The sequence below is a fragment of the Electrona antarctica genome, assembly GCF_951216825.1.
Source record: "Electrona antarctica genome assembly, chromosome: 22".
Taxonomy (NCBI): domain Eukaryota; kingdom Metazoa; phylum Chordata; class Actinopteri; order Myctophiformes; family Myctophidae; genus Electrona; species Electrona antarctica.
This window is the reverse complement of record NC_136805.1, coordinates 16839248-16855265: the sequence shown is the minus strand read 5'-3', so window position 1 is coordinate 16855265 and position 16018 is coordinate 16839248. Positions and strand designations below refer to the sequence as shown.

General features: G+C 41.3%; 1 protein-coding gene across 1 annotated transcript; it reads left to right on the top strand.

The window, feature by feature from the left end:
* Nucleotides 1–1232: 1232 nt before the first annotated feature.
* Nucleotides 1233–13004, top strand: psme3 (proteasome activator subunit 3). Its single transcript, XM_079493390.1, has 10 exons — nucleotides 1233–1389; nucleotides 2436–2468; nucleotides 2575–2637; nucleotides 3213–3317; nucleotides 3430–3478; nucleotides 4057–4175; nucleotides 5643–5779; nucleotides 11479–11533; nucleotides 11650–11736; nucleotides 11923–13004. The coding sequence occupies exons 1-10, from the start codon at nucleotides 1348–1350 to the stop codon at nucleotides 12001–12003; spliced, it is 771 nt and encodes a 256-aa protein (XP_079349516.1). The 5' UTR covers nucleotides 1233–1347; the 3' UTR covers nucleotides 12004–13004.
* The last annotated feature ends 3014 nt before the right edge of the window (nucleotides 13005–16018 follow it).

The following is a 16018-nucleotide window of genomic DNA, read 5'->3' as shown; positions in this document are numbered from 1 at the left end:
GTTATCACACGTAAAGATGAAATTACCTACCTAGGTTCCATCCTGGAGGCTAATCTTTCCGGTGATAAAATGGCCACCAACGTAATCAAAAAAGTCAACCATAGAACAAGATTCCTCTACAGGATCTCCTCACTGGTCAACAAAAACACCTTGAAGACCTTAACAGGAGCCCTTGTACAGGGTTTCTTTGACTATGCATGCACCTCCTGGTACCACAGCACCTCAAAGGCCCTTAAAACCAGGCTCCAGACTTCCCAAAACAAACTGGTCAGGCTCCTACTTGATCTAGCCCCCCGAACCCACCTCACCCCTGCCCACTTCGACAGGCTGGAATGGCTTAGGGTCGACGACAGAGTACAGCATCTTGCAATGGGTCTGGTCCACAAGATTCGATACACCACCAAGATACCCATGTACCTGTCTAGATACTTCCTTAATGTTAACGAAGTCCACACCCACAACACCAGAGGGAGTGCAACGAACCATGTACAACCCAGATTCGGCACAAACAAGGGACTAAATTCTTTTCGCTCCTATGCCACTAAAATGTGGAACGCCCTACCAACTGTCATTAAGACATGCGAATCCCTTGACTCTTTCAAAACCGCTCTCAAAGGGCACCTACGGACGGCTGCAATTCGAAACTGGCCCCTGTAAAATCGGAATCCCTCAAACACGAACGCAATGACAACACAAGAGACGGTCGCGGCCACACAGCCAACTCAAGGTATGGCCACTGAGCCAACTTGGGGACCCAACGCAAGGACAACACAAGAGATGGTCACGGCCACACAGCCAACTCAAGGTACGGCCACGGAGCCGACTTGGGGACCCAACGCAGCTCCTCCAAGGAAAACAAACAATTTAACGGAGCTGAACGTGAATCCCCCCCCCCCGCCCCCCCTTTTTTTTCCCCTCACTGTATATTTTTCTTTTCCCTTTTTACCTCCTTTTTGATGAATTCTTTTTTGATGAATTCCTGTTCTGTCTATAGAAGTGTCTATTTGTACGTCTCTAAATGTTTTGATGATTTGAACATGGTGGACCCTGTTGGAAACAAGTGTAATGCTTAATTGGGTCGTCCACTCACAGTTAACAGCCTTTGTATTGAGTTTGTGCTTGAAATGTACTGTAATTCTGCAAACTGTTAATAAATTCTTCAATCAATCAATCAATCAATTTTGTAACCGTCAGCGCGCGTCACCAGCCTTTGTGCGCGCGCGGTGATCACGTCATCTTTAAGCTCACACAAAGTGTGGCTGCTAGACTGACAGAACACCACACGTCTGTTCAGTGGAAGTTAATGCTGTTGTTAGGACAATCTCTCTGTCTTTGACCAAGTGTAAGATGTCTTCACTCCTTAAAGTGGACAATGAAATCAAAACCAAGGTAAAAAGGTTACCGCTGGGCTCGTCATGTAAACGTTGTAGTGCAGCATGTTGTTGCTATCCAGGGCTAATGCTACTACTAGTGTGGTGAAGGAAGCTCACATGAGGCCTGGCTGGGACCGACCCACCCGGCGGGGCTGTGTAGAACAGGAGCTGTGCATGTGGATCATGGATTTGTTCTGCTGCACTCCTCAAAACAAACCTATCGATCACCACACAGCTGCCCTTATTCACAGTGATAAATGATTGAATGCGTGACAGCGCGTGCCACTTTGCATAAAATACACGCAGCTTTCTATGGCAGACAGTCAACCGTTTGCCGGCACAATACAAGGCCTCGTCCAGTACTGTGTACAGCCGGCATTAGCTATCATGTTATAAACATGTCATGTTGCATTATAAGGGTCTAAAGACCTGTATGACAACATTGATGCAGCTTGCAATCGTCTTCACTGTAAAATCCTCTGCAAATTTAACTGCACACCCAGTTACAAATTGCTTAACACAGGATTTGAGTGAGTGTGGTTATAAAATAAGTGTTGCATAACTATATTCCCATAATTAGCAATCAATCAGCATTTGTTCATTATGGATATCCCCATGGCCATCCCACCACCTCTTTAGTAAACACAAAATACATTTTCAGGTTAGAATATCAATTTCATCCAATCAATCAGGAAAGAGAACTCATACATACAGCATAACTAAGTGAAATTGGAAGTGATGAAACAAATGAGTAGACAGAACTGGGAGTTTGAACACAAGCTGCTAAATCATGATGTGTTCTCTCTCCTCATTGAATGAAATTGATAACCCACCTGTCCTGTAAATATATTTTCTGTTTGCTAACGTGCCAGAGAGACAGTTAGACCCCTGTTACTGAACAAACATAGCAATCATTACTATAGGAATATAAAGATCTAACCTTTAACAAACTTAGTTTTAATTAAAAAAGGCTTTTTGCATGGGTGGCTTTATACGTTTACCATCTAAGTGCACACAGTCACTTACTCTATCAAAGTTTTGTTAACATTTTTGTCTAAACAGGTGGATGCTTTCAGGGAACGGATCACAGGAGAGGTGAGTGTCATTAAAAGTGGAAGTTACACAGAGATCGTGTAAATAAACTTTTATTAAACTCATGTTTTGCAAGCAAGACTTAACCAGAAGCTTCCCTCTCTTACAGGCGGAGGACCTTGTTGCAAATTTTTTCCCAAAGAAGTTATTGGAACTGGATCACTTCCTTAAAGTATGTGACACAAAAGCCATGTTTCTATCAACTTATTTTACCAGGAAAAATAATAATGGCAAAATTCAAATATATATATAAACGTGTTTTACACACGTTAATTAATATAAGCTGGAAACACTTGCTGAATAAATTCTCTCTTTGAGTAATCGATTAGGCCTAATCATTCTTAATCGGTAGAATAATGGAAAATGATTTTGATCAGTCATGCACATGGGCTCAAGTGGGCAAAAGTCAGCAGAACTTGTAAAATAAGAGCGTCAAATTGCCTATTGAGTCAAATAATATACGATTTGACTAACTCGAGAATTAGCCCCACTGCTTAGTTCAATGACCCAACTCCTAATATAATATTCAAATTACAGTATAGGATGGAAAATTACCTAATTACATCTGTTTAGTTTTTGTGACATTTGAAAAGGTTGCTTAAAATGTGCTTTATAATATATGGAAAACGGCTACAGACAACTCATGCAATAAATAAAATATACCAACCTACCTCTTTTTGTAGGTTGACAGTGTGTGCAACCATAGAACCAAATCTAGAAACCCATGTTTTCCTTGTTGTCTTTCAGGATCCCTGTATAAACATAATTGAACTGAAGGAGATCCACTCAGAGATAAACCTTACAGTGCCCGACCCAATTTTGCTCTCAACCTTGCACGATGGATTGGAAGCGGTGAGGCTAGGTTGAAAAATGGAAACTTAATCTTGACTAGATGCACCGTGAATACATTTAAAGTTGTCATGTCACGTGTAGCCTAATTAAGTTTGGTTCAATGTGTTCACAGCAAAATGCCAAAAAGAGGAAGCTTGAGGATGGAACTGGGGAGGATAAGGGTGAGTATAAGACTTGTATAGTGAAATCAACAAATCCTTAGGAGCCATCATAGATCATCTAGCTAGCGCAGTTAGGCTGAACAGAACAGGCTTTCAACTCTGGACACCAAAAACAGAAACATATGTGAATTTTCCATGAGACTCAGAAATTAGGAATGATCACTACTGCCACTGACATCCACAGATTCTACACCCAAAGGATGACATTGTGTTTAGGATGACATTGTGTTTTCCAATATGAGTTGCATTCGCCACCTGCATCATGGGACTCCTCAACATTAGTAAACACTTTGTGGCTGCCACTTTCAAGTCCATCAAAAAATGTAACTACTGATTTAAATGCACATGTCCAATGTTTTTAATCAAGTTAAGAAGGTTCACTGTCATACAAATTAATATAAAAAGTCCAGGATATGCACCACATAATTTCTGATTCACATATTTATAAATGATATATATATATAATCTCATAAAAGACTTTATCTAACTGGGTCTTCAGATATGACCCATCCATCGTATTTACAATTGTCCCTTGTGTTTGAAACTCAACCCTTTCCACTCCATTTTGTTCCACCCAGTGACTGGCACCAAGGTCTTCGTCATGCCCGGTGGGATGATGAAGAGCAACGCTAAGCTTGTCGACCTGATCGAAAAGGTCAAACCAGAGATCAGGACACTCATAGAGAAATGCAACACAGTACGTTCTGCAAATTATTACAGCACTGTTAAAAGGTGTGCACATTAGCCTAACATCCATTGTCTTTTTGAACATAGTTAGTGAAATCAATTAACAAATGACGGCATAAAATCCTACTTTGTCAAAAGAATCAAGTGAAATATAGGCCTTATTTCCTGAGTGGACACTGTCAATTACCCACATATTAACGTGTACAAAAGTAAAATTGTGACTGCGGGCGGCAGTGGCTCAGGGGTAGAGTGACCAGTAGACAAGTTGATGGGAAGGTTCCCAGTTTGGTCCCTGGCTTCCCCAGAGTTAATGTCGGAATTGTCCTTGAGCAAGACTCTGAACCCTTGGTAAATAAATGGTAAATGGTGCATTTATATAGCGCCTTTATCCAAGGCGCTTTACATAGATGTGCATTACAGGTACCAACCAGCACATCGGGAGCAATTTTGGAATAAATGTAAATTAATTGTACTTGACTCCTAACTGCTCCAGGAAAGTCATTTAACAGGCCACAATAGAAGGCTGTGGTTGTCCTCAAGAGCAGTTTACCACCTGAAACCATGCCAAACATTTCAGTATAGTAATCATTTAGAATATTTGGCAGAACACTAAGACTTTGATGGTAATATAACGTAAATATAAGAAATGGCATGATGGTATAATTTCTTTAAAACCTTGAAAAATTACGATGTTCATTGTGATAACGATAAATAACATTAGATCCATTAATCCAACACAATCAATCGATGGATCATTAAAATAAACATGCTTAAAGATTTCCAAGTAGACCCTTGTAACGGTTTCCTCAGTAGCTTATTTGGGGTGCCAGGCAGGCGTGTACCTACCAGAGAGGAACTTAGCCTCTCCTTTTTTTTGTGTAGCCAGGTGGTGTAAACGACTAAATAAAAATAAAGAACCCTTCAATTAGATTGGAACAGTTGTGTATTGAACGTTGGACACAGGGATGGGTTAGAATCTAACCCATCCCTGTGTCTAACCGTTAGATTACATTTGCTTTCAAGGAAAATAACCAGAAGCATCAACCAACGTAAATAGTGTTCAAAATTCAGTTGCCATTCACTTCAATGCATTTCAAATAAGGAACCCCAAAACAAAAAATATAAATCAATCAATGTTCAACTCAAAACCTTCAAATGGGGATAATTCAACCTTTTGAGAAATAAAACAAAATGAGTCTGTTCAATTAAAATTAAATAAAGAACAACAGATCCTCTCCTCAAGGTTAATGGGGAATATATATCGTCTTGCTGTTTTGGCAATTGTAAGAAAACTTGCTCGCAGTTAATTAGGCCTACTTTCCATATATGAAAAGGTTTGAAACCACTGATTTAGATTATTCACTGCCCTGTTGGTCTTAATACAGTTACCATTGCTGCTGACATTGTATTATATCATACCTGGCATTGGATGAGGTATGGTGTTACTTTTACGGTCAGCACCTGCTTTATTCTGCAGGTTAAAATGTGGGTCCAGCTGCTAATCCCCAGGATAGAGGACGGAAATAACTTTGGCGTGTCAATCCAAGAGGAGACGGTAGCTGAACTCAGAACAGTGGAGGGGGAGGCTGCGTCTTACCTGGACCAGATATCAAGGTAATGGTACTAGTCTAAGTGGTAACAAGACAACTCACCCCTTTTGCCACTTTTGGTGAGTTGTCCTGACAACTCACCCCGAACGTGAAGACAACTCACCAGGGGTGAGATGTCTTCACTTTCCGGGGTGAGATGTCTTCACTTTTGGCCACTTTCGGGGTGAGTTGTCTTCACGTTCGGGGACAACTCACCAAAAGCCTTTGAGCTATACTTTACTGAATATTTCACAAGAATATAACACAAGAGTCAAATGTACGGTCAAATGTAATGTAGTTTATTTAAATATAGAAACATTGTAAACAAAGTTCAAACAGCAGTTTGTACAAAAAATATAGAAAAAAGGTAAACATCAAAAGTTTAGAAAAACATCAGTTTGTACAAAAAAATATAGAAAAAAGTTAAGTATAGAACAAATTTAAACTAAAAAATATAGTAAAAAGTTGTCATATCTAAAAACATCAGTTTGCTACAAAAACACTAAAAAGTTGTCATATCTACAAAAACACTGTTTCAGTGATAGAAGAAAAAAGTTGTGCAGTGTGCTGTCCCATTTTGGTCAAAAGTTGTGCTAAAGTTGTGCTGTGTGCAGTGCAGTGTGCAGTGTGCTGTCCCATTTTGGTCAAAAGTTGTGCTGTGTGCAGTGCAGTGTGCTCATCTCCACACTGGGGCATTCACTTCAGAAGCAATCGTTAGCATGTCCATGATGGTCAGATCGTTCCTTTCCAAGTCCTTCCACAACTGGGCCAGATTGCCCTCTGTAGCCGTGGTCTGCTTTCGCTGGTAGCGGCGTAGCTTGTTCTCTGAAACCATACGCAGCTGGAAGTCGATCAAGGTAGCTTCCTTGTGCAGCAAATCAATGAGCAAATAAAGCGGCAAGTTTGCTCGCTGTGCTTTCCGATTTAGGCGGTTATGCCACCCCTCGACATCATTGTTCGTCCTGATGGCACGCTTGTACATACACCAGTGCTCTGGCTTCCACTGGCCACTTATCCAGGTGGACCGCATGTAGTCAACAAAGGGTTTCAGCTCGTCTGAGGCGTTTTCTGCGTGCAGGTTGAATGCTCCTTCAATCTCATGGACGGGAAGATATTGAAGGGCAAACAGCATCTTGAGGTATTGTCTGACCTCTGGTGTGGTTCTGTAGGCCACTGCCAAGCCAAGGTCTTGAACGTGTCTCCACAGAGCCTGGGTGAAGTGGAAACTACAGCCATGCATCCGCGCATCAGGAAAAACCTTTTTCGCAGCACCCCAAATCGCTGACTCAAAATCTGTCACCATGTCGACGTTGCTGAGGTTGGGTGCGAGGGTCCTCATCGCCTTGAACACTGCAACATAGTCACGTTTCCTCCGAGTTGACATCAGGACAAATGTCAGTGGCACTTGTTTGACATTCCTGCCGTCAGCGTCCTCGAGAAACCCATGAAAGCTGAAAAGCTGCGAGAACGGTGCCTTAACAACTTTGAATGTACCATCTACGAAGACTTGTTTCACAGACCGGAGAAGATCCAGTTGTTTGGATGTGGCCAATATCAGGTGGCGAGAATTGTCCTTGAGGACGTCCGTTTGCAGAAAATCCACTGGTACACTGGTTGCTTTTGGCTCGGCAGGCCTAAGCTTCTGTCTGTGTCGGTTGGCAGCCCGGCTCAGATTGGCTTGGTTGACAACATACGCCGTTTCCTCTCTGACTACAGTCTCCACCACGCTGTCAGCTGATGTGAAGAGATTCTCCTGGGTGACTTCAATGACCTTTTTGTAGAGCTGCACCTTAGTTTCAAAGCCAGGATCTCCGTCATGGATGTGGTTGTGTGGTCCAGGTGTGTATACGTCCCCAACCTGCTTCATTGTAGCAAGACAGGTCAGATCTTTTCGTCTTACACTGCAGCGCCAGGTTGTCTTTTCTCCACTCTTGGTCTGGGCCCTCCAGTTGTAACTATAGCCATAGCTATCAACTAAAAGCCTGCCACCGCGCTGTGTACCGCTTGCAATCGTGGTGTAACGAACTGGTTCTGGCTGAGGTTCAGCTGCTGGTGGAGGCGCCGCCACAGCTTCTGGTTGAGGTTCAGCTGCTGGTGGTTCATCTGCTGGTGGTTCAGCTGGTGGTTCTGCAAGCACCCTTCTTCTCGTCCTCTTCGGAAGAACTTCAAAATCAACTTCATTGTTATCAAAGCGTACTGGTCGTTTCACTAGTCGTCGTGGCATCTTGACTGTACTGGCTGTACTGAATTTTAGGCCTCTGTAACCTACCTTTTTAAAGAAAATCTAAGCTCCACCCTTTTTTACTCCAAGCTCCACCCTTTCATACTGTATGCAACAACGACCCCATTAGCCCTCCTCCACTCTAATGTGACTCCAACCAACCAAACCTGTTTGATGGCCAGATGTGGGCCTATTTCACACATGCTAATATATAATTAGCAGTAGCCACCATCATCGTTGTTGGGGGGTGCTTAGAGATCTTATATGCCAGCATTCTTCCCTAGTGTGTGCTCTGCTTTGAAATGAAAACAGGAAATCATCATATAAAGAACTAAATAAATAAAGGGAAAAATGTATCCAGTAATGGAAAAAAGGCGTGAATTTAGAACTAATGGGGACATAGTTCCTATTGGATATTGAAGTAGTCTATTTTCAGAACTTTACAACAACAACAACAATTTCTACAATATATAAGTATAATTAAGTCAAGGCATGATAGCACAATCACAATACAATACAGGCTACAGATGTAAATATATTTATGACACAGTAAAATGTCGAATTCGCCTTTAAGTATGTCAAGGTCAAATGCATAATAAACCTTACAAATACAAACATTATTGTTTGTATGTAGGCTACCCAGTAGCCTACCCATATGATTAGATGAATGTGCAACATTGTTTCCATCTTCCAAGCATATTCCTGCCAAAATGGAGATCTTAAATTGTTGAAAATGTCTTTAAACAAAAGATCACCATGAATTCAAGGCTTGTGTGTGTGTGTGTGTGTGTGTGTGTGTGTGTGTGTGTGTGTGTGTGTGTGTGTGTGTGTGTGTGTGTGTGTGTGTGTGTGTGTGTGTGTGTGTGTGTGTGTGTGTGTGTGTGTGTGTGTGTGTGTGTGTGTGTGTGTGTGTGTGTGTGTGTGTGTGTGTTATACATATGTTTTCCACACACACACAGCTGCTACAATGTATTTGTAACTAGAACAAAATATTTGCTCATATACACAAGATGGCTAGTTTTATATACAAATATATTTTTAATATTAATATATTTTATTTCCTGACCTACCAATGCGAACACAAATGCTCCACAAAGTGCATGCTGTGCACAGTCAGGGCACACACAGAAAGTTAAGAACGTCTTCACTGCTAGTGTCTGTGACACGCTGAATCACACATGTTTGTTCACCGCAGCCAGGCAAGAAATACTTCTCCTTAAAGTTTCCATAAAGTTCACTTAAAAGTTACGTTTGAGAAACTTAAACGTAAACTTAAACGTAAAATTAATTTACGGTATGACAACAGCAAACGTGAAACATGAAGGACTGGCTACTCTGCTTCTCTCTCTTTATTGTCTGCCGTTACTGTTATTCAGTAGCTCTGCCCTGGCGATTTGTAAGCCCACCACAGCCGCTTTTGCAACACAGTGTGGGCTTGTAGGTCAGCTTAAAAAACACCAGCATAAAGCAGGCTCCACATGATCAACTCACAATGTGTTTTGCATCGTTTCAACGTGCCAGGCGAGTAGGTTATCTCCTCATGTAAACAAAGCCACACATTAGCATTTCTATGGCCGAGGGTCGCTAGACTGGTGGGGATGGGCAACAACAACAATGATGCAAATTGCAACAACGGACTGCATGGCAGCCCACTGAGCCCTGCAGTATCTATAGAGGGTATGCGCGTGACATCATTGTACCTGGAAGTTATGCGGGAACGCCCACTGAGTGGCAAAAAAACGACTTTCTGGCCTTGACAGCCCATTCATCCAAACAGAAAAGTCCTGTCTGATTGCATTAAACAATGTTAAACTCACCAACATTGCAGCTGTACGAAAAGCTTGAATTATCCTCTTTCTATCTGCAAAGTTTTTGTTTCATAAAAATCCACCATAGAAACGTTATGAGCTACTTTCGGTCAAGAAATGCCCTGCATTTGATTATTTTTCTAAGTGTCAGAGTTTGGAAGTGCTTGTTTTCAATAACACAACATTTTGCTGCCTCCTGCATTATGTGACATTTAGAAACAGGTGATACGCAGGACGGTTGAGTGATTTCCAACGAGCGCCTCCAAACTCCAACACTCCATGCTGCTCAATGTTTTGCTACTCAGTCTAGATGAGGGAGTCGTGTCCTGATGGGAAAATCATGCATGTGCATACTCTCTATTGCTGTCTGGGGAGGGTCGGAGTTACTTGTTTTCAACGAAAATAAAAGCCTGGGTACCGAAGCTACTTCTGTTCAAATCAAACGGCACACCTGGCCATTTCAAACGGCACACTGGTCTAAGCATATGTGTATATGTGTACTCTTCTGGTTATTGGCTTTCTGTTGAAGCTGCAGCATGTACTGAACTACTGATTAAATACTACCAGGTGAATAATTGTGAGTGCTACAGTCAAGATGAGAGAGGGATGACTTAGGTCACATTCCCACCTAATACTTCGGTAGACTCGATGCGAATGGGAGGAGAATTGGGACTTCTTGCATATTTAATTTGCTGCGGTTTGCCTTCACACTGTCATCCGCAGCTATTGGAAACGCAGCAGGGGGACCTTTATCAATGTGTTCCATTCATAAACTATAGCCTACACAGTGAAATCTATGGTGATCAAAATTTCAAATTATACTCATAACGTGCATGTGTCGTGCCGTCTGGGACTGGACCCCCCCCCCTCTCTCTCTCTCTCTCTCTCTCTCTCTCCGCACGCAGCCACGCACTGTTCTTTTGGGCATGGAAGGAACGGCGCTGAGCGCACTGATATAACAGACAGCAGCGCAAAATGTTTACAAGTTTATCGAGATGAAAGTCCCTACTCCCCAGTCCCCACACAGTGACAGCACTCCATGTTTACGGCACGCACAGACAGACAGACCGAATATTCTGTAGTGTAGGCTATAATACACTGCAGTGTTTTTATGTGTTTCCTTAAGCAATTGATTAATGTACTCGTCCTAATTTCAATCAGGGCTTCAGTCTCCTCATTCGACCACGTCTATCCACGGTAACGGGACATCTTTGCGCTGCGTAAAATATGCCTTCTCCGTCTCCAACTGTGTTCAGCTCCTCACCCGCCACATTGTTTGCTTCATTTCCTTTATTTACTGCGGATTGCATTCACACCTGCACCGAATCGTAATCAAGTGCAATTGGAAGCGAAGTGAAACCCCCGTTTTTGCTCGGAGTAGAATGCGGTTCTTTGATAGGCATTAGGATTCAAATGAGCCTTCACACCTGCCAAACGAAGTGCACTTTCTGACAATGCACAGCAGGATTCGTTTTAATCGCAGCAAAGCTTTCTGGTGTGAATGTCACCTTAGACTAGCAAAGTAGTATTTAGGTAGGAACTGCTTGGTATAGGGGCTTTCAGGTATGGAGGGGGCAAAATCCTGTAGGGTGTTTTTAGTTTTTTCTCAATTGTTTTGCAAGTGCCAAATGTATGTTCTTTTAATTGTCATCGTCTAGTGATTGTGCTTATTACTGTTCTCTTCTTTACTTCCAGATACTACATCACACGAGCAAAACTGGTGTCTAAAATTGCAAAGTACCCACATGTGGTGAGTGAATGCAATTTTACAACTCTTGTGTTCATATATTCGTATGTCTTCAGTGGAAATTTAGTCTATAGAACGCACGATGGAATGATATACTGCCGTTATTTTTCTTTCCTCAGGAGGACTACAGGCGTACAGTAACAGAGATTGATGAGAAGGAATACATCAGTCTGAAGATCATCGTTTCTGAGCTCAGAAATCAATATGTACGTCTGCCTATAATATGTTTTCTGTACATTGTCTTCATAATGTTGTCTTGGAAAAACAAACCTAGGATATGTTAACATGAAAATATCATACTTTGCTAAATTAAATCTGTCATTATTGTATAAGCATTCTTGCAAGCAAGAAAACTGCTTTCTGTTTCTAACCCAATATCTGATCGAACACAGGTAACATTACACGACATGATCCTGAAGAACATTGAGAAGATCAAAAGGCCCAGAAGCAGCAATACGGACGCACTATACTGATGCATGTCCAACCGCTGTCCATCTTGCATCACTTTCAAAGACCTGCCTCTATTCCCTAATCCCTACCATGCTAGTCGAACTAGCCCAACCCCTGGTATGAAGGCATAGCACCAGATGCCATTTCACCCACTCATACACAATCAGTCCAGCCCCGTACAAAACCATTAGCCTCCATTGATGAAAGGCTTACTCGTACTTTTTGTTTTTGTTTGTTTGTTTTAATTGTAAAATATTGTATCAAGGTAATGTTGTAGCAAAACTCCTGAGACCACTGGAAATTGTGTTCACAGAAAATAATCACACTTTTATCAACTTATTTGAACTCACAGATAAGTTTAGCAAATCTGCGAGTCAGAATTTTATCACATCTTTTCCTTGAATACATTTTCCCTGAGCAAAGACAACTACAAGGCAAGTTGATTTGTAAAGCACATTTTATGCTCAAAGGTAATTCAATATGCTTTTCATATTCTCACACTATCAGCAATAAACCCCTATCTATCAGTTGGTAGTGGTAGCGTGAAGGAGCATTTAATCTTTTGTACCTTTGTCCAGCTTCGACAGGCACACACCTCTGTCATTCAGTATAGGAATCCACCAGACAAGTACTTGCACATCAACAGGACTGAACAGGTAAGCAGGTATTGCCTTTGCAAGCATTCAAGTCTGTGATACAGGAAGCTGTACACACTGTCTAGGTAGGGTTGCTCTCTAGAATGTGATGTCACATCAATCATAATAAGCAACTTACCTATCCACTGTATTTAAAATCCTGGCAAATATGGCCATCTTAAGTGACTTATTTTCTGTGAATGAAAGTTTAATCACACAAACTCGAGAGTTTTGTCACAGTATTACTTTAGATAATATTGTCCTTATTTTAAACCCTTTTGAAACCTATCGGTGAGCAGAGACATCGGTGAGGTCTTCGAGAAGGAGGGGAAGAACACGCTGTGTATTTTTTTTTTAATCTAATTAAAAACATCTTGTCCATCCATGTCTCTACTGTGAAACTGTTTCATTAATGGCTCCGTTTTTGACAAAGTTCAAGACGATGTCAAGTGTGTGGTTTTTAGACACCCACTGCTTCAGTGAATGTGCCGTTACTTTTGGCCTTGAGAGAGACACATTTGTACCACAACTTAAGGTTGGTCATTCATGGTCCATGTAACAAGAAAGCTCTTTTTAGTAATGTAATTGCAGTCATAATTAATGAGTAGCTCTTAATTTATTAACTCTTTATGCTGGACATAGATCTGGCAGAAGTTATTTATTTTAGATGAGTCAATGTAATGTTTTTAGAAGTATGAAGTGATAGCTTTAGCGTCACTGGCTTCTTAGTTACAAAGTATCTCTTATGTTTTAAGGGATTGGATTTATTGAATAAACACTTTTTGATAAGAGAGTTTGAATGGTTTTGCATAATGTCTTTTTGCTAAAGGCTTATTGTCAGCCAGAGTGTGGGATGGGCTAGAAGACCCCTAGGAGATGGATTGATGAGGTGGAGCGCAACACCTGTGTATGATCATGGCCATTTTGCCTCGTTCTAAGATGCCAGTATAGCAATATTGGGTCATAATATGTAAACCACAAACAATAGCTATAGTATATTTGTATAGACCAGTCTACTCTGTTGACTTCTAGATATCAGCTATACTCTTCCACATAGAGAGAATTGACATGTTTGAGCCTGCTGATCAGATTATTTTAAAAAGTCGTGGTCAGGGGACATGACTTGTGATACGGTGGTTTTAATTAAAATAAAATCCCCACACCCCAGTTTGAGAACAACTGATCTAGCCAACACTGAGTGACAACCGAGTCTCAGTCAGTATACACTATACAGTTGATAGTCTGACAACGGGACAAGAGTGGTGCAGCAGTGTGAACATTCTGACCTATAGATGGCAGCACTGGCAATGTCATGTGTTAGTTTTATGAATAATATAGGGGCTTGCTGTATAGAGCAGTGGTTCCCAAACTGTGGTGCGTGCACCCCTTGTGGTGCTCGAGCGCCTTCTAGGGGGTGCACGACATGAAAAGGGTAATGGTGGTGCTATGGTTTTATTATAAATATATTAACATATGGCAAGTATATGCAGAATTTAGCCTATGCTGCATATATATGCCATATTCAGGTTCATATATGTGTATAAATAGGAAATATATAGCTTATGCAAAATTTCCATGTGGGGGGCGTGCGTCAGCTAGGTCAGGAGGTAACGGGGTGCATGACCAAAAAGGTGTCGCAGTCCAGCCCCTTTTCAGAACGACGAGTGGCCCAGGAAATAATTCCCCGTTCATTTTTCCCATAGGCTTTTCAAAAATTATTTATTTAAAGACGTTTACGCCGCGGACAAAGCCAACTCGAGTTTTGACAAATGATGACAATAAACACAATGTTTTCGGCCCAAAACATTGTGTTTATATTGTCATTTGGCCACGTGTCTGCAAGAATAGTAAGAATAGGCCTGCCCCAGGCCCAGGGGAGAAGAACAGGCTTGAGTTAGCGGTGTGCTAATATGCAGACTGACTGGAATGTAGTAATGTTGCTCAACCTTCCTGACGTCAACAGCCATCTGACCAGCTTCTGGATTGGGCCAGTGGAGATGGCTGGCACACCCCTTCGTCACTGCTCACGCAGTGACAGAATGCTGGCCAGGTGTCTATAGAATGGAATCCCTCCCTAGCACTCACACAGTGTGCACACACACGCTTAGTGGAACCTATACACCATAGTTAGATAAGCACAGGAAAACAAGTTATGAGGGGCTTGAGGGCCTTTGTAGATAAGACAAAAAGGAGACATGGGATTTGCTGGTTGGAAATATGGCTATTATGTCGCCAGAATGATTTGCATACTTCATATATATCCCAAACAGTTGCAAAGACCTACATACTGCAATGCATGGGTTTTCAGATGCTACTTTTGTGTGACAAATGACAAACTAGGGCCTTAATTTACGGGGGGAAAAAGATAAGAGGTTTCTGCCTGACAGAAATGATATTTGTCCCAGAAGTGAACATGCAAACTGTCTGTCTAGTGTCTACCTGTCTGTCATTCTGCCTATTTGTACTAACCTTACAAAGAATTGGAATGATATATTTGGTTAATAGATTTAGTGTAGTTCTGTTGTATTGCCCTACTACAGCTTTGGGTGTACACTACTACGTGTCTACTCAGACTCTGCATTCTGCCCGTTTAAGCTCAAGAGGCTGTGTTGAAAGAGAGTGTCGCTATGTGGAGTCATGGAGTGGATGGAGCATGCTCAGGTTAATATTTAATGAGTGTTCCTACCAGATAATTAATCAGTATCAATTTGAGACATTCTGAGAAAAGCAACAGACTTTGCTTGAACCAGAGACAGCGTTCAATACCAAAAAACAATGTCAATAAAAGGTTTTATTAAACGTTTATTTTTTTTTGTTATTCAAAATAACATAGCTTCATCTATCAATACAATAGCAGCCAATACAACAAGACCATTTAGACATTTTCACAAAAATATACTGTAGCAAAAACTAACAATCTACTCAGTCACACAGTCTACCCATACACGGTTTAGATCTAACAGAGAAACACATCCAGAGAAAGAAGCTACATTATTTAGATTCAGCTCATCCCGTTGACCATAGTCACAGTGGCATTTTGTTCTTACTTCATAAATGGCTGCTGTCTGTGTGAATATGGCCAGTCGTCCTAAACAGAGCTAGCACCAATTTACTCATATTCAGGAGGAACTTATTCAACTAATAAAATGAAACATATCCCACAAGTGCATGTTTTTTCTTCTTTTTTCTTCACAAAAATAGGACATGGAAAGAAAAACAGTACTATAAACACAGAACAAAAACAAAACATTCCTCATTCATTGACCATAGGCTGGAGGATGAGATCCCACTTTTTGTGAAACTTATCTTCTTAGTTTTTCCATGAAGTATAGTATATTTCCCCTATAATGTCCATCCAATTGTCCCACAAGTGCATTTTCATTACTACAGGACCACCCCTGAC